Source organism: Abrus precatorius, unplaced genomic scaffold (assembly GCF_003935025.1).
Source record: "Abrus precatorius isolate BTA unplaced genomic scaffold, Abrus_2018 Scaffold11, whole genome shotgun sequence".
Taxonomy (NCBI): Eukaryota; Viridiplantae; Streptophyta; class Magnoliopsida; order Fabales; family Fabaceae; genus Abrus; species Abrus precatorius.
In genome coordinates, this window is record NW_020874303.1 from 13,573,361 (window position 1) to 13,600,360 (window position 27,000).

Genomic DNA, 27,000 nt, shown 5'->3' on the forward strand with positions numbered 1-27,000 from the left:
TATCGAGCTAATATACTAATTTAGCTCATATATCTTTTCAGCACACATTAAAATAAGCCAGCAATCAAATCTAACATGTTCAGTTGTCATATTGAACTCCAAAACGTGACTGCACTTTGGGATGGGATCCCCCTGCAGTTTCTAAATAAACTGCAAGGTGTAAACTTCTAATTTTTTAAATTATTTTTGAAAGATAAATTTATCATTAAGTAAAATAAATAAAGGAGAGGATTGATGCAGTTCTTATTAGAACCGTACGCAAATTATGATCTGATACACAACTTAATTAAATATTTATTCAATAATATTTTATTGGATAAGAGTTTATAGATTTAAATTTGATCTTCAAACTTGTCGTAATAAGCTATATTAATACTTGTTAAAATAAACAAAAATAAAACTTATAAAATTCAAAAACTATTTTAAAAATTTGTCAACCAGATTTTTTAAAATGCCCCATAATCTAAATATTCTGACATCGTTTTTAGGCAAACCTTTTTGAACAAACATAATAATAGAAGACCATTTTGCCATGACATTAGATATGCCACTGGGACAATTGAGATAATCTGATTAAATCTATAATTAGAATCATTTTCTGTTTCTAAATATGAACAGTATGCTTGATTTGACTTAAATTTAGATAAATAATTCTTTATGTTATAAAAGCTTGCTCAAAAAGTTGAAAAAAAAAAGAAAAAATAAGCAATTATTCCTTCAAAATAAGTCGCACAAAACATGCATTAAGAATGAAAAGTTTGATTAGATACTTGAAAATGGAGGACTTTCAAGGATAAGCTCTCACGCCAGAAACATATGTTGCCTCAACAGACACAGATGCTTCAGCAAAGTCTTCCCATGAATTAGTGGATAATATGACAAAATCTGCTAGCTTCCCAATAGATAGAGATCCTATATCATTGTCCATGAAGCTTGCACGAGCAGCAGAAATGGTATACCTGTCAAGGGATAGTGTGAATTTAAGAATCATTCATGAACAGTCTTAAAAAATTATGTAATGATGTGAAAAGCAAAATTTAATGATAGAAAGAAAGAGCATGAATTAGTTGAGTTAGTATTTCAATCAACTAGCCCAATTACAAAAAGGAAATGTTAGGAATACACGTTTGATTATTGGTTAAAATTTATTAGAATCAATTAGATCTCACTTTTAATTTAATGATTCTCACTCATATATTTATAATTTTCAATAAATTTTAACTATCAAGTAAGTGTGTTAGAATTTATAGAATCATAAATTACTTTATTATTGTTAAAATCACAAAACTCATGTGAGTTTCACTTCTAATCTAATGATTATGACTCATTTTCAAGTTTCAATAAATTTTAACTTTAAAAATAATATACATCAGAGACTGTGTTCCTACCACTCGTCCTACAAAAAATAGTGTATGAAGCACGGAGCTAAACAAATGACCACCTGGTAACTAGCAGTAAAATGAATAAGAACAAAATTTTTGTAAAGTACATCTCACTGAAGATAAGTTTTTATATGGTGAACGACACTAAAGATGTCTCCACAATCTGTGAATTCTGAAAAGGATAGATAGCAACGCTCCTTCTGAGTTGCAATGATTTTAGAGTTATGTAATCCCATAGGCCACAAATAAATAAAATTTTATTATTATCCTTCAGTTTGTTATATCTGTCCACCTAGGAGGATAATACACATATCACAAAATGAAATTAAATGTAAATACTTACTAAAATAAATTTCTAATTTTAATTGGTGAATAGTACTAACAATACCTAAAAAATAACATGTAAGTTTCTCTCTCTTGATAAACATTAAATAAGTAGAACCTTATAAAATTCATAAAAAGAGAGATAAATATAAACCTGCATATGACCTATGTCAAATGAGAAGATCCTCCTTTGAGGAAAAATTAATGCCTTAAGTATTTGGGTTGAATAGAAGTAGATCAGTAAGATCCTATATCAATACTAAGAAAAGGAAAATATTCTCCACATTCAATATAGATAAAACATTCAATATAACATTAGAACAGCATTAGTGGTTTAATTGTACTTACGCTTTTATTGCATCATCTAATGAAATGCACTCTGATGGAATCCACGCATTTTTCCATGTAGGAGGTCTTCTTTTCATTGATGCCTTAATCCCACTCAGGGGATTGATGTCTGCCACCTGTGTGATGTAAAGTACCTCATTACTATTTATTTTTAAAGGAACATGAGTACTAATAATTCCAATATACATACTGGCCAATCAGAACCAAATGCAACTAATGCATTGGCATCTAAGAGTGACTTGAATAAATATGATTCCCTTTCAGCCCTGTCCTTGCCAAGCTTTTTGCTAGCAGAGTCAGCATCATCCAGTAAGTGATCTGGCTGTTGATGTTTGGTAACAATAAACCATTACTAATCTTATAAATGATATTTTTTATAGTGTATAACATATAGATATGTTGAAGATATGGGTATTCATATTGTGTTACATTTAGGCTAGTGCAATAAGCTAACAACCAAATGGAAGCAAGGAAAAGGGTAATGGTAATTTTGGAGAATATAGTTAAAAGAAGAGATGCTTCGCGGTAGTGCTAAATTCTATTTTTCTGAAATATCAAGGAAATGATTTGGAAAATCATTTCGTTAATGCTTTTGTTAGCCCAAGGTATAATACATTCTGGACTACCCCAATGATAACAAACATAATGAATGATGTTTATGATCCATTCTATTTTGGTGCAGACTTTTTTGGACTGTTTCTTAGAATTTGCGAAGATATTGGCAAACAATCTAGTAGAATTTCTTATACATATATTTGGTTTCCATTAGTGTCTGAAGAATATCCTGAATCATATATAGATGCACTGTTTTATAATTTTTTTAATTAAAATGAACAAAATAATATCATATTAAGGGAGTTTGATTCAGACTTTTTTATTAATTCCCATGAATGATACTCCAAAGAACACTATGCTTCAAAGTTTTGTTTTTATCTTTTGCAGAATCTAACTTAAGACTTGATTCATCCTGGCCTTCTCAGATATTTTTTCACCACTGGCAATTGCATAATTAGTCTAAAGAATCAATAAATTTTGCCCTGAAGATGAAGATGGACTACTGAACTTTTAAGAATCAAATGCACAAGTTGATTCACCATTAGCAATTGTATAATTAGTCTAAAGAATCATCAACAAATTTTTCCATGAAGCTGAAGATGGACTATTGAACTTTTAAGAACCAAATGCACAAGTTGATTTGCAAAATTTACATTCATGTGATTTGCCAGACACACTATTATGAGTTTATCATGGAGTCCCTTTTACGTTACATAAACAAAACCAACTTTCATATTGTAAAGTAAACTCTCTATTTGCACCATTTCATTTGCCTTCACTGTTTGTTCTTGAGTCCAGAACACTTGAGTAGTCCAAAAGAAATGCCAGGATTGGATGATAAATCAAGTGAAAGAATTGTAGTAAGAAATCAACTAGAAATAATGGTTATAAGGAGTGTGGGACATCTTAACACACGTCACACTTGGGACTGGACAGTTGGTATGTGAAGTTTGCAAGATGTCTCTATTCCTAGGCAATTGTGGGACATCTTAACACATGTGTCACACTTGGGACTGGACAATTGGTATGTGAAGTTTGCAAGATTGGACATCTGTAGGTGACCTAATAGGACCAGACATCTGTGAACAGCCCAACATTGCTTTGATACCATATTAGATTACTTGGACCTAATTCACTTTCAAAAGCTAGCTCATAGAAGGAGGATTACCTAAGCCCTTACAAGGAGTATTATAGTTCTATTCTTAATCAATGTGGGACATCTTAACAACAAAACAATGGTAATAAGAAGAAACCTGTACAGAAGCAACAACCATTTGTTTGCCAAATCGACCTGGCGTTCCAGAAGCCAAGTGCTGGGCATGCTCAATCTGAATGCAATGTTAAATTTATTCACATGATTATAGTAGAACACATCACTAAAATATGAGCTCCCAAGTTCAACATACAAGTATAATGGAAAATTTTGAAACTTCTTCACATTTTAATAAAAATGTTACCCTGAATCTTCGATCTCTCATCCCATTTGTAGATGCAACTGAGTTCTGTAAGTCCAAGATTAAGTCATTGGCCTTGTCCCCTATTGCATGGATTGCAACCTGAAACAAATCAGCAAGAAGGCAGAATCGCCAATAGCTAGTAACTGAGATTTCATATTATATCAGAAGTGGTTGGTTGACTGCAGAATAAATCACCTGAAGCCCAGATAAATCTGAATCCAAAGTCATATTGAGAAGAGCTTCAGGTTCTGTTACTTGTAAGCCATAGTTATCAGGCTCATCAACATATGGCTACAAAATATGAAATACAATGGTAAATCCCATCACAACTACATGATTAAATGTGCACAGTTATAATAGTTATTAAATTTATCTTTTTAATGGTGGGTTTTGTAACTATTTGAAAAGGAATCATAATAATCAGATTTTAATTTTTTTTCATTAACTGAAATTGAATGTGGAAAATTTTAAATGTGGATCTCACCTCATAAAACATTGCACTAGTGGAACCCAAAGATCCATCAGCAAAAGCTTTGACACCACCTAAATGAATCCATTGACTCAAGGCATTGCCTGTTTTGTTAATTAGATCCTAAATAGGAAAACAAAGTATTGAAATTTACTGAATAAAAAAATTAAATGTAAATAACCAATAATGCACATCTTGCATGAAAATAACCAACAAAGAAAAAGAACTAAGTTAAAATCCAATACTGTGGTATAAATTTGCCTTTGTTGTTATGCGATATGTTGTACTAGTCAAGACATTTCAGCTATCATTCTATTGGACTTGTGGTTGATAATGTCACTCTACAATCTTCATTCTTTATGATGGATATTGATGCTAGCAGTGGTCCTAGAATATCCATGAAAGGGCGAATTCCAATCCTCAAGCATTGGTTTTTCTAAATTTTTTGGTCAATAAGTCTCAAGCTTTGTTTAAGCACATGCTTTATGATAGATATCTTTTGGGGGCCATAAGCAGGCCCATTACTTACAATACTTTTTGATTTACAAGTCATTGGAATACTTTGTTTTTCATCCCTATACATTCAATTTTAGGGTAATTCTTGTAACAATTTATCAATTGATTCAATTCCCTTAATCCTGGCTACGGATATTTGGAATTTTATTGCAAGTCATTTGAAGCTTGTTAAGTTTATTTTGATGTCCATGTCCTACATAAGGCTTTACTGTCAGAAGAAATTCTTGATCCTTGAATTTAGATCACTGTATTATCAAATTAAGAATCCATATGTTTTTTTTCTCTGTTATGTATCTAGGGCTGGGCACATCTACCAGACCCACTCGAAATCAAAGAACCTGATTCAGTTAACACCAATTTCAAGAGGGGGCAAAATGAATGGGATAGAGGCATTATAACCTTCCAGTTTCACATGGGTTTATAAGGGAAAGTGCAGGTTGTTTAATTTCAACCTAGACGGTACCAAAATCCTAATCCCTAATTCCTGCTGCCCCCTCTCTGAGTCTCGGACTTCTGCATTGCTCTACTCTTTCTGCAATGTGCTGTTTACATGCTACATTTCTTTCTGATGTCACACTCAGACTCAGACTAAGTGTTTCACATCTCATGCTTTGCTTCATCATTCTTCACCTTTGGTTTCTTTTTCCAAAATGGCAATCCATCTTTCCTTTTTTTGTCTCTTCGCCAATTCACTCTTGTCTCATGTTCTTATTCTCAATCTCAAAGTCTTAGTGTCTCCCTCATTAACCCTAAGTCCCTAACCCTAATAGCAACATAGACTCTGCATGCCATCACTCATCTCTTCTTTGTTTGTGTTGTTCATGTTCTACACTTGTGTTCTTAAATCTTGACTTGCTAAATAAATTTTTTTCTCTGAGACTCATTCTGCCTCTAGATTTTGTTTTGGTCTCAGCTGAAGAACTGGTAACTGTAAGAACTTCGTTTCCTATTTGTTGTTTAATTTACAGTTTACTCTTTTTTTCGTATAATATTTGTAGTTTTTTTTTTTATTTCACAATGTTTAAAGCTTCCAGTAAGGAGATTACATTGGAAAAGGCCACCATAAAATCAAATAAAGGTAATATTGATTTAACTATTTATAATATTTGTTTTAGGCCTTAGATTTAGTAAAATAGTAATTTTTTCATCTAATATTTTTTTTTTTGTTTCATGGAACACTTCTCAAACTTGAAACTTTTGTGGAGGGAATTGAGGTAAAAGTTGAAAGAGGAAAATTGAAAAACTGCAAGTAGGAGTTGTGATGGAACTAGTAGTTGCATATTCGGTGTTATTCAGGATTTTTCGTTTTTAATATATTAAGTTATCTTTTTGTTGTTTAATGCTTTTTTTTTTTATTGGGACCTGTTGAATTTGGGATTCCTAATTCTATGTCTGAATCATGATTTAAGACTTAGTTAAGATTTGTTCTATCCAACACCTTTTACCTCATGAGTCCAATTATGTATGAGGAGCTCCATACTATTTTTGCTGTTTGACCTGAGATTATTGTGTTTGATGTTCAATGTCCATTTTTTAATCAATGATACTGCACTGAGATTTTTATTTTTTTTTTCTAACTCGATGATGCTGAAATGCTACATTTTTGTTGTTCTCTCCAATTTTTAATATGTCAAGATATCCGACATTGGCTAGAAATAAATCTAGAATACTCCTTATACATGCCCAAGACTATACATCTGGTGCGTGAAGTTTGCAAGGCATCTGAGGGTGGCCCAATAGGATTGGACATCTATAGGCAGCCCTTATTTCTTATTATAATCAATAATGGTTAATTGAGATATTTTTGTGTTATGGTTTCTGATTCAATGATGCTGAAAAGTTTAGATTTGTCTAGGTCAAATTGAGTTCTTCTCTCCAATTTTCAGTCAATGATGTTGAATTAAGATGTTTGTTTTATATTTTCTAATTCAATGATGCTGAAAATTTGAGATTTGTATTGTTTGAACTGAGATACTACCTTTTTGTTCTTGTTATCTCCATGTTTTCTAATTCAATGATGTTGAATTGAGATATTTTATGTTGTTTTTTTGTTCAATGGTGCTGAACTGAAATATTTTTATATTATGTTTTCTAATTCAATGATACTAAAATGCTGATATTTGAAGGAGGGTTTTTCATCTATCTTCATGATGCTACTCCTAATATGAGTGTTATCTGAATTCTCATTAATTGTTTAAAAAGTTTGTATGCCTTACTGCCTTAGGGATTAGGAATTTCAGACAACTGTTTTTCTTATGTTTTACATGATGTCAAATAGGGACTGGACTTGCATAATTGTCTGTGTAGAGAAGGCTAGCATTGCCTTTTTATTTAAGGTAAATTAACTTGACTAGTTTTTTAATCTCCTAGATAATCATACGTTTTTTGTTCATTAATTTCCAAATGGGAAAAAGATTTATCAGTCAACAAATTATTTTCTCATTGTTTTTTACTATTTGTTAGATGAATGAAATTGTTGGTGTTACTACTACGAACATGATTTGTTAATTCAATATGTTGAGTTTTTCAACTCAAATATTAGGAATTCTTATTTCTGAGAATATGTCCAGTGTGCACAACTATTATTTTTCGTCCATGTATAAATGTTAAGATTTTGTCTTTTTTTTCTTTTTTTCTTTTTTTGCTTCATTCATGTATTAACATGGTTGGGTCAGGGCCCATTTATTTTTCTTCAATGATTCATCTTTGTAATAAACAATTTTAAATATAATTTATAGATTCATTCATGTATTGACATGGTTGGGTCAAGGCCCATTTATTTTTCTTCAACAATTCATCTTTGTAATGAACAACTTTAAATATAGTTTATAGATTCACTTGCCAAAATTTACTGAAAAAGTAAAATATAAGTTTAATTAGGCCCAAAATAATTCTCTTGGCCAAAATAGGCTCATACCTTGTACACCAACCCACAATAAACCATTACTTGCTAAACCGAAATACCCAATTCCTTCACTAAGTGGAAATGTTTTACGGCCCAAAATAGTCGGGAAGGCATTACGGCCCAGCAACCGTATAAGAGGCCCACCATTTGGAGGGTGTATAAGAGGAGAAATGAAATAATGAGTAATGAGCTAGCAGAGAGAGAAGGGAATAGGGAGAGTTAGTTATGACGATCCTTATAGAGGCAGAGGGGGTAAGGAGAGCGTATGGAAGAGTAATTTTATAGATATGGATAGGGAGCAATAGCTCTCTATAGGAGCCACGCTCTTGGCAGCAACGGTTGTATTCCCCTACTGATATTTCAATCCATTCAATAATATACACTCAGTTTTTCCTCATATCTCTTCATTATTTACCTTAACTGTTCTCTGTCGGGTTTAATTTGTAACAAACTGGTCCGACCTGCCAGATAACTTTGAGGGTGAATGCCACCTAGAAAAGGAAATCAGGGAAAGAACATAGATATCATGGAGGGTTGAATGGCGGTGATTGAAGGAGAAATTGTTGGTTTGAAATCAGCGATAGAGGCGATGCGTTTACAAACAGAGGAGAACCAGGCACGACTAATAGCAATGCTTACCAAAAGTCCAGAGAAGTCGCTAAGAGAAGTACAATCAACGCTTGATGGTTCAGGGACCAAAAGGTTGCAAGGGGACACTCTGGACAAATTCTGCCAGTCAGTGAAGAAAGTGGAGCTACCTACATTTGACAGTGATGACCCAGTGGGATGGATTTCGCGTGCAGAAATCTATTTTCGGGTAATGGAGACAAGTCCTGAAATTCAAGTAAACTTGGCACAATTGTGCATGGAACAATCTACAATCCATTTTTTTAATTCTCTAATTGCTACCAAGCCTGATTTAACATGGGAACAACTTAAAAACGACTTGCTTGAACGTTATGGAGGAGTAGGAGATGGAGATGTTTATGAGCAGCTTATGGCTCTCCGACAAACAGGGGGCGTAGATGAGTACATTGAAAGGTTTGAGAGGCTGATGGCTCAAGCCCCACCCCTGCCAGATGACCAATATTTTGGGTATTTCATCCATGGTTTGAGAGACGATATTCAAAGAAGGGTTCAAAGCATGTGAGCCATGGGTCTCCTCTCGCACCTACAATTGATGAACTTAGCAAGGGCAATCGAAAATGAAATGCAGGGGCAAAACCAATTCCATTCAGTTGGGAAGCCGTGGAGGGAAGGGAAATTTCGGACCAACTCAAAATGGCCATCTAATCCAGGAGGCCCAAGCATGTTGGGCCGCAGTGGTGGGTCTGAATGGGTCATTGTAGGAGATGGCAAAGGGGTTACTGGGTCCAAGCAAGGAAGCCCAATGTATAGATCTGAAAACTTTTCAAATGGAATGCGTGTTACATCGTGAGACAGGGGAATCTGCCATTTGCCGTATCAAGAGCTTTTGGATTACAAACAAAAAGGGTTATGTTTCAAATGTGGAAGCAAGTACCATCCACGTCACCAATGCCCAAATCGACAACTGAAGGTGATGTTCTTAGAGGACTCCGATGAGAAAAACGGCGAAGCCAATGTGGTTGCTGTAGAAGGGGACAAGGTGGCGAATACAGAAGGAGAGTGCAGCGTCTTGCATCTTGAAGGTCGAAGGCTAGCACCACAAACTCTGAAGTTACAAGGTGCAGTGTATAGGGTACCCATCATGGTGTTGGTGGACAGTGGAGCCACACATAATTTTATTTGAAAAAAACTAGTCGCAACTATGGGTTGGCCAACTGAACCCACCAAACCGATGAGTATTAAACTGGAAGATGGTTATAAAGCCTGTGCGCAAGGAAAGTGTAGGGAAGTACAGATTCAGTTGAATGAGGTAATTATCACCATTGATGCGTTGCTCTTTGACTTGAAAGGCATTGATGTGGTATTAGGAATGTCATGGTTGGCTTCACTTGACGAGATGTTGATAGATTGGGGAAAAGGGTCCATGACGTTTCAGCAAAAAAATGAATGGGTAACCGTGAGTGCTGGAGGAAAGGAAGCTGCAAATCAAGAAGCATTACAGAGTTTTTTTGGAAGCCAATCAAGGTGATAGAAGGTTGTTTGTTTGCAGCAGAATTACAAGTCAGTAAACAATTAAGGACAAAGAATGACGTTCCTAATTGGCGCAAAGAACAACTACAACAGTTGGAGGGTTTACTTAATCAATATGAAGATGTATTCCGTGACCCAAAAGGATTACTTCCAAGAAGGAAAAAAGAGCATGCTATCAATTTACTCGAAGGACAAGGACCTGTGAATGTTAGGCCCTATCGATATCCTTACCACCACAAGATGGAGATTGAAAAACAAGTCAAGGAGATGTTGGACTAAGGTATGATAAGGCAAAGTAACATTGCTTTCTCTAGCCGTGTAATTTTAGTAAAGAAAAAAAAAAGATGGCTCGTGGCGGATGTGTGTTGATTATAGGGCATTGTACAAGGTAACGGTGCCTGATAAATTTCCAATACCAGTGATTGATGAATTATTGGATGAATTGCATAGGACTGCATTTTTCTCCAAATTAGACCTCAAGTCGGGATACCATCAAGTACGGGTCAAAGAGAAGGACATCCACAAGCCAGCATTTAGGATTCATGAAGGACATTATGAATATCTTGTAATGCCTTTTGGTTTGATGAATGCCCCTTCTACTTTTCAGGCGTTGATGAATGAGATTTTTTGGCCCTTACTGAGAAGATTTGTACTTGTATTTTTTTACAATATTCTGGTGTATAGCCTAGATTGGGATACACATATGCTGGACTTGAAGGCAGTGATGGATATTCTGCAGCAGCATCAGTTGGTGGCGAATTAACAAAAATGCTCTTTTGCTCAATGAGTAGCCATGGATCCAAAGGAAATCCAAAGTGTTATCCAGTGGCCTGTACCTACAAGTGTCAAAGGAGTTCGAGGCTTTTTGAGTCTGATGGGTTATTACCGCAAGTTTATTCAAAATTACGGCAAGATAGCAAAACCATTAATGGAGTTCACCAAAAAGGATGATTTCCAGTGAAACCCCAATGCCCAGGCTGCTTTTGAACTATTAAAGCAGAAATTAACAACAGCACTGGTATTAGATCTTCTAGATTTCACTCAACCCTTTAGCATTAAATATGACGCATCAGGTCAAGGCATAGGAGCAATCCTGATACAAGGCAAGCGTCCTATAGCTTTCTTTAGCAAGGCTTTAAGTGCACCCAACCTATCTAAGTTTGCCTATGAGAAGGAGCTAATGGCGATGGCATTGGCTGTTCAGCATTGGCGCCCTTATCTTTTGGGAAGAGAATTTACAGTATTCACGGATCAAAAGAGTTTGGGCCAATTGTTAGAACAACGGATATCTACTATGAATTAGCAAAATTGGGCAGCAAAACTTCTTGGTTATCAATTTAACATCGTGTATAGGCTTGGGTTCGAGAATAAAGGGGATGATGCTCTATCACACATGTATGACACAAGTGAGTTTGTTTCCCTGATTTCCTATCCAATTTGGGAAGACAAGGAGCCAATCAGGGAAGAAGTTTGCACCGATGCAGCTTTGTCTAAAGATTATTACTGATTTGCAGAAGGATTATAATTGCAGACCAAGGTTCACTTATAAAAATGGAATTCTGCTCTATCAAGGTCGATTGGTACTACCATCCACATCCTCTTGGATCCCTAAATTAATTACAGAATTTCATGCCTTTCCTAAAGGGGGGCACTCTGGTTTTTATAAAACATACAGAAGACTTGCTGCCAACCTATACTGGATTGGGATGACGAAGACGATCCAAGATTCTGTTCGACAATGTGATATTTGCTAGTGGCAGAAGTATATGGCCATGCCACCTGGTGGTCTTTTACAGCCTTTGAACGTTCCAAAGCAAATTTGAGAAGAGCTCTCTATGGATTTCATTACAGGATTGTCTAAATCATGTGGGTATAATGCAATTTTTGTTGTGGTGGATCGCCTTGAAGCACCAGTATTCTGCTAGGACTGTGGCAGAGTTATTTATGAAAGAAGTGATAAGGTTACATAGTATTCTTCTCTCCATTATCAGCAATCATGACCCTCTCTTCATTAGTAACTTCTGGCAAGAAATTTTTAGGTTGCAAGGTACTCAAGATGAGTTCTGCTTACCATCCAGAGACAGATGGCTAGATGGAGGTCGTAAACCGTTGTCTAGAAACTTATCTATGTTGTTTTGTTGCGGATCAACCTAAGACCTGGGTCCAGTGGGTACATTGGGCAGAATATTGGTATAATACCAATTTCTATGAGGCGACAGGAATGACGCCCTTCGAAGCTGTTCATGGGAGAAAGCCCCTATCTTAGTTCGTTTCCTGCACAGTGACACAAATGTAGAAGCTGTACAGCGTGAGTTGTTGGATAAAGATGAGGCTCTGTGACAGCTTAAACATCATTTACACCATACTCAAAGCAAAATGAAAAATCAAGCTGATAGGAAACGGAAGGAGAGAAGTTTTCAGGTAGGCGAATGGGTGTTTCTCAAACTGCACCCTCATCATCAAGTTTCTGTTGCTACTCGGATTAATGCCAAACTGTCAGCTCAATATTATGGGTCGTTCAAAGTGTTGGAGCGTATTGAGGCGGTAGCTTATAAATTGCAACTCCCTGAAACATCAAGAATCCACCCTGCTTTTCATGTCTCATTACTCAAGAAGGCTGTCGGTGGTTACAAAATTGAACAAGAATTACCATCGGGTTTGGATGGTGAGTCTACGACAATGCAGGAACCGGCGGCGGTGTTAGCGTCGCATCTTGTGACCAAAGGTGGAGAAACTGTTGCTCAGCTGTTAATTCACTGGAAGGGGCAGACAGTTGACAAAGCTACTTGGGAGGATGAAGTTACGATCCGTAATCAATTCCAGACTTCAGCCTTGGGGACAAGGTTGGTACTCAAGAGTGAGGCAGTGTTACGGCCCAAAATAGTCAGGAAGGCATTACGGCCCAGCAACCGTATAAGAGGCCCACCATTTGGAGGGTGTATAAGAGGAGAAAGGAAATAATGGGTAATGAGCTAGCAGAGAGAGAAGGTAATACGGAGAGTTAGTTATGACGATCCATATAGGGGCAGAGGGGTTAAGGAAAGCTTATGGAAGAATAATTTTATAGATATGGATAGGGAGCAATAGCTCTCTATAGGAGCCACGCTCTTGGCAGCAGCGGTTGTATTCCCCTACTGATATTTCAATCCATTCAATCATATACACTCAGTTTTTTCTCATATCTCTTCATTATTTAACTTAACTGTTCTTTGTTGGGTTTAATTTGTAACGGTCAAAAAATGTTATGCATGGTTATGGTTAGATTAGAATTTTTGGGCACAAAACCGACCAGACCCGCCCAATAATCAGCCCTAGTTATCAGTTTAGAAGTTTTATTTAGTAGATTTCCAAATTCTTTATTGTCTGGTGTGATAAAAACCTAGTATGAACCCTATGGCATTTTTTAGTCTGAAGTCAAAACCACAAGTTCATATGCCAATTAATCCCCTGCCATTCTTGTATAATTGAGTTCAAATAATACTTAAAAAATTAAATGAAAATTAATATTCGTAGTCCTAAAAAAAGAAATTAGCATTTATAGCTGTAGAATTATTTTAGCAAGTTCCCTAATTATTATCAATGAGTATAGTGCGCCCAATAGGGTACTTTCCTCATATAAGTTACAGTTGAAAACAAACACAAGCAACATTTCAACTCTCTGATAATACATAAGTATGGTATCTTTAAAATGGGCAAGTTCTGGGAAAGAAATATTGCAAAATTTTCATGGGCAAGTGCTGGGAAAGAAATATTGCAAAATTTTCATTTTCAATTTTCTTCTTGATAAGAAAAGTTTCATTTGAAAGCAAAGTAGAAAGGTGTGAGTACAAAACCGAAAGAGACATAAATAAGCTCTAAAATTTGAGGCAGAGAATGATATTAATATATTATACTACAAAAACAAAAGATCAGAAAGCCATCATACCACTACGGGTGACCATGTCTCCATTGGAAAAAATAAACACACTCTAACTTTCATTTTTGACATAGAATTAGCCCATAGATAAACTTCTGTACAACAAAAAAGCAATAATCAACATGAATGAAGGTCATCTTAGGCAAAGATCGAGCTCTCATAGATAAATGAGCAAAATAGTAGGAAATGTGAGTTGCAATTCTAAAGGTTGAGAATTATGTCAGGCAGAATAATACCACATCACCAAATATGTCTCTCCTTTTTTTCTTTATATTAAAACAACCGCAACAATAACAAAAGTAATTTCCTGCTAAGAGAGTAGTTTTTCTTGATCATCCTCTACCTATAACTATTGGACTACCTTCCAATATGCTTATTTGGGCTTTTATAGGTCTTCTCGATACATTCTTAAGCCACCTAAGCCAAAATTCTACCATTTTTCCCAAAATAAATGTTATCCCAACTTTTTTCTAATTCCAGTCCCTATCTTGTTTTCTGTGTCTCATCCATCATAATATTTTAATCTTTGCAACATTAATTTTATTTTCTTGCCTTCCAGATTCAGTCCCATAACATACCACAGCATAGGTCTTATAATTGTACAGTAAACTTTTCCTTTAAGCTTGAGTGGTAATTTTTATCACAAATAACACCTAAACCTCTCCTCCATTTCATTCACCTCCATTGAATTATATGATTTACCTCTCCTATTTCTGCATCATTTTGTATAACAGACAAAAAAAATTGTGACTTGTGGGATGTTAATGGTCTCAACTTTTCACCTCTATGCTAAAATTTTGACCTTCCTACTAAACTTATTTCATATACTCCATTTTACATTCCATTCTACAGGTTTGATATTATATTATTCATACTATATATTATGTACCAACTTAAGGCATTAGAAAAACAAAATTATGAGATGAAATAAGATAAAATATTACAGTTTCATCATTCTCAATCCATAGCTTAATTTTATTTTTCATTTTCATTCATACTCTAGTCATTTATGAAAGCATAATTCAATATTACAAACTGCTTGCAATATCAGTTTCTTGAATATTTCAATATTCATCCTTAGCAAATAAGTTTGAATCAGTGATACACCGATGAAAATAAATAAATTAAATAAAAATAAGTACAAGATATTAGTATAGAGTAATGCCATCTAATTAGATGTACAAAAAGTGCAAATTATGATATTAAAACCTGAAAAATCTTCCCAAGAAAGATCTGCTGGAACCCCTGGAAAGTATCTTCCCATATCAACAACTGTTGTCACGCCCCTTGTCAAAGCAAGATTGCTTGCTCTAAGCAATGCTTCCCTCCTGTCATTTGCTGAATACTCTGGAATTTTGGAGACAACAAGCCTCATTGCAGAATCAATTAGCAATCCAGTAGGTTCTGGTGGACAAAATTGACCCAAGCAATTAGTAATATTGCATCAGTTTAGATAATATAAAACCATCAAGAATCTTGTAAATGAAATTATAAATTGGCTACAGGATAACAACATCAAAACAATCAGTCTATGTAAGAAAAAAAAGAATGAACCAACTGACATGTAGGAGAGCAATAACTTGGTAAAGACAATGCTAGACTGGCTTAAAATGGCAACAGGATGTGCTAATATGATTCATCAACTTAAAACAACAATCACAAGGCTCAAGCATATTATCCAGAAAACCATATTGAAAATGCAGAAACTCAAAGGTTCATAACCCAAAGTTTTTAGATTTTTAGATGCAAAAATATGACAGGTAAAAGGAAGGTTCAACCATTATAGCCTTATGCTTGTTAGAAATTCGCCTCATTATATTTACATATGAAGATAATAAATTATTACCTCCAATTGAAGTCCTCATTACAGCTCCTCCTCTTGGATCATCAGTTAAATTTGTTATCCCAGCCAACGTTAATGCCACTGAATTAGCCAAGCCCATGTGACCATCCATTCTTGATAGCCAAACCTGCTTGTATAGTTCAAATAGACTATACAGCCTTGAAAGTGTATAAAAATATGTTCATAAAAGGAAACATTATATGCCTCACAGGATTATTTGGTGAAATATCATCAATCCATGAGGCAGCGGGCAAATCTCCTCCCCATAGATCATTGTTCCATCCACCACCCAAAATCCAAGAACCTTGCTTTGTGCCTAAAGTTAACACAGCAGAAAAGTATAAACTAGAATACTATAATACAGAAGTGTTTTCATTTGATGAACTTTTCTGCACAGATTTTAACAAGAAGTTCTCAAACCATACATTTTTTGTTACTACCAAGAGAAAGAATAATGGAAATCTTTTGAGAGCTAACTAAAGTGGATTCATATTTCACAGAAGTGCCAAAATGAGACTCAGGCGTTTGTGCATAAATATATAACCCAGAAAGAAAAATGAAAAGTAAATAAGCATGCAAAAAGTCAAAGGCTTACTCTGGACTGCATCTTTGATCCTTCTAATAAAGTCTTCCGTTTCATTCACGCCTCTAAGTTTCACCTGCATCATCTGTATCCATGATACATTTATAAACAGGGCATATAATGTAGGTTAGCAAGGATTTCTTAGATAGCAGAAACCAAAAATTAGGTTCAGATAGAAGAAAACAAATACATTTATATGAAAAATTAGCCCCCAAATTGATCCTTGAATTCTTTTCAGGACATCAATTTGGTCCATAAAAGAATAGTTACATCAAATTAGCCCTTAAATGATAATTCTAGAACCTTGAATAACATCAATCTGGTCCAAGTAAACAGTAAATTATTTTTGTCTATTTTTTATATAAAAAAATTATGGTTGTAGGACCAAATTAGTGTTCCAAAAACCTTTTTCAGGACCAAAACGGGGCATTTACTCTTTAGATTTTAGGATTGTAGTAATTTGGCATTGTGCAATAAATGCATAAAGTTCCAAGATCATTAGATATTTGATTATGAGAATTTCAAATGACTGAAACTTTTGAAGCAAATTCAAACATATGGCAATGCTAAATTGAGGATAGAAAACAAACATAAAAAAACTGGAAAATAATGTAGCACAAAACCTGCAGGCCACCATGAATGAAATGCACATGTGAATCAATAAACCCAGGAACCACAACCTTTCCCCCAAGATCCAGTTCTCTAGTTCCATAACCTGCCAACTCCTACACACAATTCAAAAAAGCACTTCTGGGTCTGTGGGAATTGAAGCTCACATCACAATCACTATCACAATCACATATATAATTGTACAAACTAGTAGCTCAGACAAAATTGCATCTTGCTTAAAAAATTAAAATTAAAAATCCTAAATTAGTTCTCCAGATTAGTACTTCTGGCCTAACTTTATAAAACATATACCTTAATTTGTAGTACTTTTCACAACAAAACGATAATGAAAAACGAAAGTAAAATATACCAAAATAAATGACTTTTTACAAAGTGAGGTAATAATTAATTAAAATCTTAGGGAATGAAATATCTGAAGAGGACTGATATGTTGTCAACTCTTTTTTTTGTTTTTGAAATTAGGGAAGTGAAGTGAACCTGGACAAATGAATAGTTTCCAAGACGAAGAACCCTTCCATTAGCTACAGCCATGGAATGTGCAAATGGGAGAGTGTCCTCACTTGTATATATCACCCCATTTGTTAAAATCAAATCAGCTACTTCTATTACTGCTACCTTCTTCCAATAACTCAAAAAATCTGCAAAACCCACAAACATTGTCGACTTCCCGCGTGTATGCAAAAAGGTACATGTCTATTCTACCACTCTATGTCTATGTCATTGTCATGTCTCACAGAGACACACACGTGTGTAAGAGAGAGAGAGAGGATTACGTGTTGAGTTTGGGTGGAGAAGATGGAGATAAGCAATGCCGAGGAAGAGAGAGATTGAAGCGGAAACAAGTATGGGAAGGTTCATTATGTGCGAGGGTTGAGGCCGTAGCAATGGAACAAGAACCACTTTGTCTAAGTTTCTTTCTCTCTGCCATGCATGTCCTAAATTCCTGTACTTTCCCCGGTTACTTATATATATAAAAGATTTTTTATTTAAAATAAAAAAAGAAAAACTTTAAAAATGTCTTTTTCTTTTCTAAAGAATTAAAAATATGTCATAATTTACTTAATTAGGTTTAGAAGCCAAAGAGAAGGAGGAAAAAATTAGAAAGAGTTTAATTTTGTTTGAAAGTTACTTAATTAGGAGGAAAGATTTTTAAAATTTTTTTAAACTTTTTAAAAATTTATTTTTTGAGTTTTTTATATTTAGAATTTTACTTCTCTTACTTTTTTGTATTATTTTACAAATAATATTTTAATTTTTTTAAAAAAAATTAGTTTTACAAGTGATAATTTTTTTTTAAAAAATTATAAAAATAAAAATTTTAATTTTAAAATTATTTATATAATTAAACTTTTTATTACTCTTCCTTCTTAATATTGAACATTCAAGCAAGAGAATGATTTAACATCCTTCGTCCTCTCTTTCCCTCCTTCTCCCTTCAAATCCTTCATCTTTCTCCCTTTCCAAACTGCAAAACAAAGCCTTAAGGTAAAATGTTTTACATACAAGCTTTGAGCAAATTACTGTTAATTACCCTTTATGCTAATGAGTACTCAAGTACAAGCTACTCAAGCTTTGTATGACTTTTGAGCATCACATAAGTCATATCAAGAAGTTGTAATTCTTAAGTAACTATACTTTTGTTCACATTTAACACAAGGCATGGTAAATGGTAAAGCAAAATATATGTCATTTTATTTTTGTGTGACTTGTCATATAAGTTAAATTATTCATACATTATGCATCTTATTATCCACCTTTGTATAAATATTCATTAAGAAGTTGTTTAGCCGTAACACATTTTTTTCAATTGCCAAAACAGGTTGATTTTGTAAAAATGACTAAAAAATGCTATATACTTTTTCATTACAACAACGAAATTACATATACTATAGAGGGAGTTATTTTCTATAATGAATGACCCATTTGCATTGTTTATCCAAGTTTGTAGTTACAAAGTAGCATATTCTAGTAGTTAGGCCAAGCAAATAACAAAAATGTTATGGAGATGTTATACAAGTTTCCTATAACCATAGGTCAAAGCGTTATTAAGTATACAAGTTATCTAATTTGTAATAATAATAATAATAATATGATTATGATGTTTAATTTTCAAGTCTAATTTATACATATTTGTATAATGAAATTATTCATAATTTTGCAAGAAAGTCAATTCAATTTTAGAAGTTTTAATCATATTAAATTAGTTGTCGGGGCATCTTGCTCCCAACAAATGAGGTTGGCATAAATAATTATGAACGATCAAGAGAAAATATTGGTAATGTTATGGTAAGTTTAAGTTTTACATAACTTCTTCAACCTTTGGATGTTGACCTTGTTGGTAGTTTTGATTTGTAAAATTTTATTGAGTATGCAGAAAATGTTGAAAAGAGCAATTTGATTGGCTTGTACACAAGGAGAGTGATGAAGAGAGATAAAGGATATTAATCAAACACAACTATTGATGTCGCAGTTACAGTGTTAACAACAACTTTGTCATTATTTAACGTTGAATTTGGATGTGATGAATTAGAACAATGTTGATAGGTTTTTATGCGAAGTTAAAGAAGGTAATAGAAGTTTTACTTTGGATAGACAAATAGAGTTCAAAGTGGGATAGTAATTTAGGGACAAGAAAGTTGTGTTATTTACAATAAAGATTTACAATATCTAAATATGGACAAAATGCCGCCTTAAGGTATTCACATGATGGCCAGGTGTCACCAACCATGTTAACTTTAATGTGGCAAACAATACATTGATCTCGTAATTGATAATACACCTTAAAGTGATTAGGCTACCATCTTACTTGACCTTGCACCCTCACGTCCATCACTACGATGAAGCTTGTCATTGTTCATTGCATTAGGTGGAATGTGTTGGGCTCCACCAAAATGACAAAGAACACAATTTGGAACATGTCATTCAACAATAGCAAAACATATAAGAGGGGAGACAAAAGTCCAAACATTTTTATCATCATACATAAACATAAGCATAACTTGTCTCACGATTAAGTATGTAACACTCTTATTTTTGTTATTTATTATTATTATATTTTATGTTAGTTTTTTATTCACATTATTTGAAATTAGGAGAGTTTAAAGTGTGAGAGCTGCAGGATCTCTCATTGTAGTGAGACAAATCATATAGAATCACACTCTTTGGAGCATTGTCCCTGTAGAGAGAAGTGGATAAGGATGACCCAACGACTGTCTCACTCTAGCAAGAGATATTCTTGCTATAGCGAGGATTCTTGCTATAGTCAAAATGACAGATAACAGAGAAAAATATTGTCTGGTTTTTTCACTATAGCGAGGAAGGGGCTTGCTCTAGTGAGGAAGTCGCTAGTTAATAAGTATTTAAGGGTTTTCAACCTAAGAAACTTGGATTACAATCCAAGTTATGAACTTCTCACTATTCTCTCTGATTTCTCACTCTCTTCCCTTTAGAAAATCTCCCTTAAACCTCAATCTTTCTTTAAATCTGGACTTGGACGTTCATTCTAATCGACTTCAAGTAAGTTCTCCAAGCTTAATTTCCCGACCTCTATTCTTTCCTCTTTGTTTTCTATTTCCTCTAAGTGCTATCTTTTGTGATACTTAGGAAGAACTTAGTTCTTTTAACAAGACCTTTCACAAATCTCTTTCCAAAAACTTCCTCTGAAAGTAAGGAGAGCTCTATTTTGTTATTATAACATTGTATATTTTGTACTATGAGAGTACTATTGCATGCTTTCTTACATGGAAATATATGTTTGAATGGTATTTGATTGTTGTGAAAGGCTAATAATGCATGGTTGATTAATTCTTAGAATGATTGTATTATATTTCTATATTACGTGTAAAATGGATTTAGTTTGGAAGTGTTTTTCTAAGTATGATCTTTGAGCTAAATAATGAGATGGATATGAAAGAAAGTATGGGATGAGTACAAAGTGATGAAAGGAGTTAGTATGAATAGTTACAAAGATACACTAACGATATAGAGTTTGAAGACAATGTTGAAAATCTGGGAGAAACATAGGTAGAAAATGAAATTTGCGTATGTGTACACACTCTATCTAAGAGCAAATGCATCATATGGTCTCACACTCGTTTCCTGACTAGACTCCTAACTATACATTTGCTAAAGGGCTTCTTATTGTACGTGTTGTATCCGTGCGCAAGGACTAACTGGCGGCTATTTACTTATATGTGTAAGATCTCATGAAGTGCTGGAAGCATCGAATATCTGTGATCATAGTACATGAAAATTTTGTATTTAAGGGAGAGAATTGTATTAAATTTGTGTTTGAGTATATATGCATTTGTTTCAGCTAATGTATTTGCAATATGCTTGATGTGATAATATTTATTTAAGTTTAAGTAAGCTTGATGTTATGATGTGTAATAATGTATTTGTATTATGTTTAATGGTGAGAAAGGTGCTCATTCTTACTAAATATTTCAGGGAACAGGGATCGATTATTTTTGTTGCATCCAAATAAAATTCTCCATGGTTTAACTCCAATACTGAGTATTTTAGCCTACTTTTATTTATGGGTTAGGACTAAACAATCTTATTATAAAATGGGCCAATTATAGAATTCTAAGGGTTAGCCCATGACTTTTATTCTCATTTGCGAGCTCTAGTTTGAATTGAAATTTCATTCGAATTCAAGTTTTAACAACTGAATTAGAATATCATTAAATATAGATTCAATGATAGAATGTTGTTGATACTTTTCTCTCAATTCTTAAATTAGATGTTTTAATAATTGATTAATTCTTCTTGTTTCATATTTTGTACTATTAATTTTATTAAACCTCCTTATCTCACACTCTAATTTGATAGATGACTCTAGTTGCTTGTCTTATACTATAGTAATTAGGATTTTATTGTCTTATACTATCATGACATTCTCATGCTTAAACAAATATAGAAATAAAGTGTTGTGAAAATACAAAAAATAGAGATCGATTTACATGCGAATGATGAACTTTAAACAAGATTGACAAGAAGACAAGGTTATGGCAAAAATTATATGGCTTGGACAAAAAGAAATGGAAATTGTAGAGCGCTTTGTGTACTACACATGAGAAAAGTGATTGTTTAAAAGTGGTAAAGTACACTAATAAAGACTTTTCTATACTGTGCAACCGATGTAAAAGTATTTTCTTCATCAGTTGTACTATACAACTAATGTAAAAAGTCTTCCAACAAAAAAAAACATCATTTTTTTGCATCATTTGCCTTCAAAAATAACGTAAAAAAACATTTTATACATCAATTATACTATATAATTGATGTATAAAATCTTTTTCAAAAATTTTTATAAAAATTCACTTCTCTATTTTTACATTATTTTTCCCTTAACCTAACTAAAATATATTTATTATATTGGTTGTATCTATAACCAATGTAATTAGTACTTTTTACATTGATTATAGTTGAAACTAATGTAAAAAATTTAACGTAAATTTCAAAAATGTTATTATATTTTTTTTCATATTAACTTTTTAATCGATATAAAATTATATTTAAAAAATTATTTTTGTACTGATGGTAATTGATATTATGTTTCAATTTGTTAAAGTAATAAAAAAATTAAGAGATAAATTATTAAAGAAATCTTATTCTATATTTGAACAAAGGATTTTCTTTATTATAAATATAAGAAATTAATACACTAGTGATCTTTACCGATAAATCTTATTCCATAATTGAGTTAATTATGTTTGTGCGTTTTGAGTAAAAGCGAAACATAATAAATTTTATAGTGTAAATTAAATCATTTAATTTGAGAAGTGTTAGCAAACAAGAAGAATTTTACGTTAGCCAAACATCTATGGTCAAACAATTAACCATTGTCTGAATTTAAAAATCATTCGTTAAGCAAAATGAGTCACGTAGTTATTTGTTCATTTCCCTAAGTATCAGAAAAACATATTCCTTTTTATTTTTTATTTTGTCTGAAGCCACATGACACACTTGCAGGGTCATGTTTGTTTTGGCATAATTTTTTAATTATTAAATAAAAATATTAATAAATTATAATACATACAGCATAAAATAGTAGAAAGATTATTAAAAATATTTAGAGTATAACAAATCTCTATAATCTCAAGCTAGTTTTGTGAAACTATTTTCTATTTCTCCTAAAACTATACTTTAACATGACTTTTAATTTCTTTATATTTATACATTAACTTCTAATTTTTATGGATTACTTTATTTTCTTGATTTACTAATTATCATATTTCTTATAATTATAATTAAATTAAAATTAAAAAATAAATGACTAATTTTAAATTTTGAACGGGTAGTTGCACTGATTTTTTTTTTTTTGGGTGTTAATAGATTGATTTTTCCATAAGAGTAAAGAGCCCTACATTTTCTTAATTCAAAAATTACACTAAAGGGGTGTATTGGATTAGAATTTTAAAGGATTTTTTTAGTTGAAAAAAGTCTTATTGATTTTAAAAGACTTTGCAGGATTTTCATGACTTTTAAAACATTGCAAGATTCTACAAGACTTTAAAATCAAGATTTTAATAGATTCTGCAAGACTTTTAAGTCAGGATTTTAATGGATTCTACAAGAATTTGCAGAATTTTGTAGATTTTTTTATATAAAGGGTTCAAGATTTTTTTCATATATTCAAATTTAAAAACAGTCAAAAAAAAAATAGTAAAAAATAACAATATCTGAATAAATAATAATAATAATTTTCTGCAATATCATGTCCTCCATTAACCAGTAATGTTGAAGATAAAGGTTCGTCTATCGATTCAATTAGAAATTCATCAAAACTTTATTCTTTGCGAAGAAAGTTATGTAGTGTTGCACATAGTAACACAAGTTCTGTAACACCCCAAATTTTATAATATTAATTAGCATGTATTTATGCATGTGTGTGTGATTGAATAATGAAAATTTGCACGGAGTGCATGTTGAATTGAGGGGATAAGAAATGTATAAATATACGTATATAATGGGATGTGTGTTGTGGATTTTTAATTATGAATTGAAGAATTGTTGTGTGAGACTGTTGAAAACTGATGAGTATCTGGTGCAAAGCGTTCTCGCTGTAGTGAGAGGGCTCTAGGAGGAAAGGGCAAAAATGTCGCCTTCTCGCTGTAGCGAGAGAGATCTCGCTGTGACGAGAAAGCGACAGTGGGGAGTGCATTTGTGGGTGCAGTCTCGCTATAGCGAAATTCTGTAGAAAGCAAAATGCAATTTCGTCTGAGATTTTTGCTGTGGTGACAGAAGGGTTTTAAAAAGGGGGTTTAGGGATTTGAGATTCATTTCTCAGATTCCCTCTCAAATCCCTTTCGATTCCCTCAACCCAAAGTCCTATTCTACCGATTGATTGCCTCCAAAGCCATTCGGGAGCTTGATTGAAGGTTGAATCCGTGTGAGAAACGCTTAGAGGTGAGTTTTAATGGTTAGGGTTCCATTCTCATCCGCTTTTCTCCGTGTTTGTGGTTTCCTTGGGTTCTCATGGAGTTCTTCCATGTGGTTAGGCCGAAGTTCATGTGGGGAACACTTCCGCGGCTGAATTCTAGTGTGAGTCTTCAATCCAAGGTAAGGGAGGATTCTACCCTATTCTTTTTATGTGTAATTGATTGAATATGGAGTTGTGGTTTAGTTAGAATGGTAGAAAACATGTAAAGAATGGAAGTTGATTGTGAAATGTGATGAGGGCCATGTGCCGTGACATGTGAATATCGTGTGTGAGGACGAGAGAACATGCATTGGATGAAAATTTCTGTGTGCGGTGACGTGTAAATGAATGTAGGCTATATGCCGTGCCATACAAATGAAAATTGGTTAGGTGCCGTGTATTATGGATAATTGTAGGCTAGGTGTTGTGTGCTGTGAAATCAATGTGGACCTAGTGCTGTATATTGCGAATGAAATGTGGACTTGGTGTTGTGTGAGGCATGAATGTTGCATGCGTGTAAAGGGGCGTGCTAACGCCGGTATAATGTGTTGTAATGGAGCGTGCTAACGCCGGTATAACTTACTGTAAAAGGGCGTGCTAAAGTCGATATAATGTGCTGTAATGGAGCGTGCTAACGCTAATATAATGTACTATGAAGGGGCGTGCTAACGTCGGTATAATATGTTGTAAATGGGGCGGCCACGCCGATATGACATGTGAATTATGGAAATTTAAAATGTACTGTGAGATAATGTGGACTGTTTTTATACTTGTTTTAATGTATTTTAAATGATTCGGAGGTGAGACTTTATATTTGATTGTGTTTTGGTAGTGTAGAGTACTCACCCTTACATTTATTTTTCAGGTAATCAAGACGATCAGCACTGGACTCAGTAAAGAGATGGATGAACTGCTATAGGAGTTAGATTTTATTTTGAAAATTCTGTAATTGAACTAGTCCTGTAGCAATTATTTGATATTAATTTGTAAACCTTCTCTTATTTTGAAATACCTTATGAAAATTAGGTTATTCGAATTTATGAAATTATTATTTAATTGAAATTAAATTTAAGGTGTTACAATTTTGGTATCAGAGTAATTCATCCAACCGAACTGGGGTATCGAGGCTGAGACGTCTAAGGTTAAGTGTTGATTATTTTGTCTGCTTGAATTATAAATGTATTAGTTGATCTGATATGCTGAGATGTGACTGCTGATTTATGATTAGCTTAGCTTAAGCATGTCTGATAGAGGTAGAGGATCTAGAAGTACTAGCGATCCCATGGAGCGCATAGCTCAAACGCTGGAGGCTCTAGTGCACAATCAAGGCGGAGAGCCTGCTGAATACCAAGGATTGTCTGCCTTCACTAGGCACGATCCTCCAAAGTTTGAGGGAGGGTTCAATTTCGAAGGAGCCCAAAGATAGGTGGCTAATGTAGAGAAAGTCTTTAATGCCATGGGTTGCTGTGAGGAGCACAAGGTGGCCTATGCCACTTACTTGTTGTGTGGTGAAGCAGAAGACTGGTGGAGGTTCGCTGGTCAGACTTTGCCATAAGAAGATGGCTACATCCGGTGGGAGACCTTCAAGGCAATCTTCCTAGGGAATTACTTTCCCCGGGACCTGAAAAAGCAGAAGGCTAGGGAGTTCCTTGAGCTGAAGCAAGGAAACATGACTGTGGGGGAATATGCTGCGAAATTTCACGAGCTGATGAAGTACTGGCCTCATTACCAGCATAGGGAAGGAATTGAATATGATGCAGCATCGATGGATTGAATTCTTAAAAGATTGACTTTGAACTTAAATACCATCCTGGAAAAGCAAATGTTGTAGCGGACACATTAAGCAGAAAATCTTTACAAGTGTCAACTATGATGATTCGGGAATTAGAATTGGTGGAGCAGATTAGAGATCTAAATATGGCCATAGAACTTACTTCAAAGAATCTTAAATTTGGAATATTGAAGGTCACTAGTGAATTTTTAGAACAGATTTGCATAGCTCAGCAAGAAGATGCAATCATACAAGAGAAGAAAGCATTAATGATTCAAGGCAAAGAAAAAGATTTTTAGGAAGGGACCGATGGAATTTTGAGATTCCGAAGAAGAATCTATATTCCACAAAATGAAGAGTTTCAGAAGATGATTTTGGAAGAAGCCCATAAAAGTAAATTAAGTATTCACCCAGGTACCACTAAGATGTACCAAAATTTGAAGGAATTATTTTGGTGGCCCGGAATGAAGAAAGCCATAGCAGAATATGTGACATCTTGCTTGATGTGTCAAAAGGCGAAGGTTGAACATCAGAGACCCTCTGGGATGTTGCAACCTTTGGATATTCTCGAATGGAAATGGGATAGTATTGCAATGGATTTTGTGAGTGGATTGCCGAGGACATCTGCAAGTCATAATGCGATATGGGTAATTATTGACAGATTGACCAAGTCTACACATTAATGTTGGTTATTCATTAGAAAAGTTGGCTCAGTTATATATCAAAGAAATAGTAAGCTAGACTACATGGTGTACCA

The 27,000-nt window shown here is 33.9% G+C and overlaps 1 protein-coding gene across 1 annotated transcript; it reads right to left on the reverse strand.

Annotated features, from left to right (window-relative positions):
* Window positions 1–787: 787 nt before the first annotated feature.
* Window positions 788–17,904, reverse strand: LOC113856304 (protein LONG AFTER FAR-RED 3-like). The gene is made up of 15 exons (XM_027488074.1): window positions 17,793–17,904; window positions 17,524–17,648; window positions 17,040–17,141; window positions 16,429–16,501; window positions 16,043–16,149; window positions 15,837–15,960; window positions 15,200–15,394; window positions 14,000–14,085; window positions 4,551–4,658; window positions 4,262–4,357; window positions 4,067–4,165; window positions 3,863–3,937; window positions 2,245–2,376; window positions 2,055–2,170; window positions 788–959 (listed from the first exon to the last, which is right to left on the reverse strand). Exons 1-15 carry the CDS (start codon window positions 17,902–17,904, stop codon window positions 788–790), a joined length of 1,722 nt encoding a protein of 573 aa, XP_027343875.1.
* Between the last annotated feature and the right edge of the window lie 9,096 nt (window positions 17,905–27,000).

Bases quoted from the DNA above. Each gene is read 5' to 3' on its own strand.
- LOC113856304 (XM_027488074.1), bottom strand. From the start codon at position 17,904: ATGAACCTTCCCATACTTGTTTCCGCTTCAATCTCTCTCTTCCTCGGC. The intron at 4,166-4,261 runs GTGATTTATTCT...GATTTGTTTCAG, and splicing joins CAGATTTATCTGGGCTTCAG to GTTGCAATCCATGCAATAGG. The intron at 960-2,054 runs GTAAGTACAATT...ATCCCTTGACAG, and splicing joins TTAGATGATGCAATAAAAGC to GTATACCATTTCTGCTGCTC.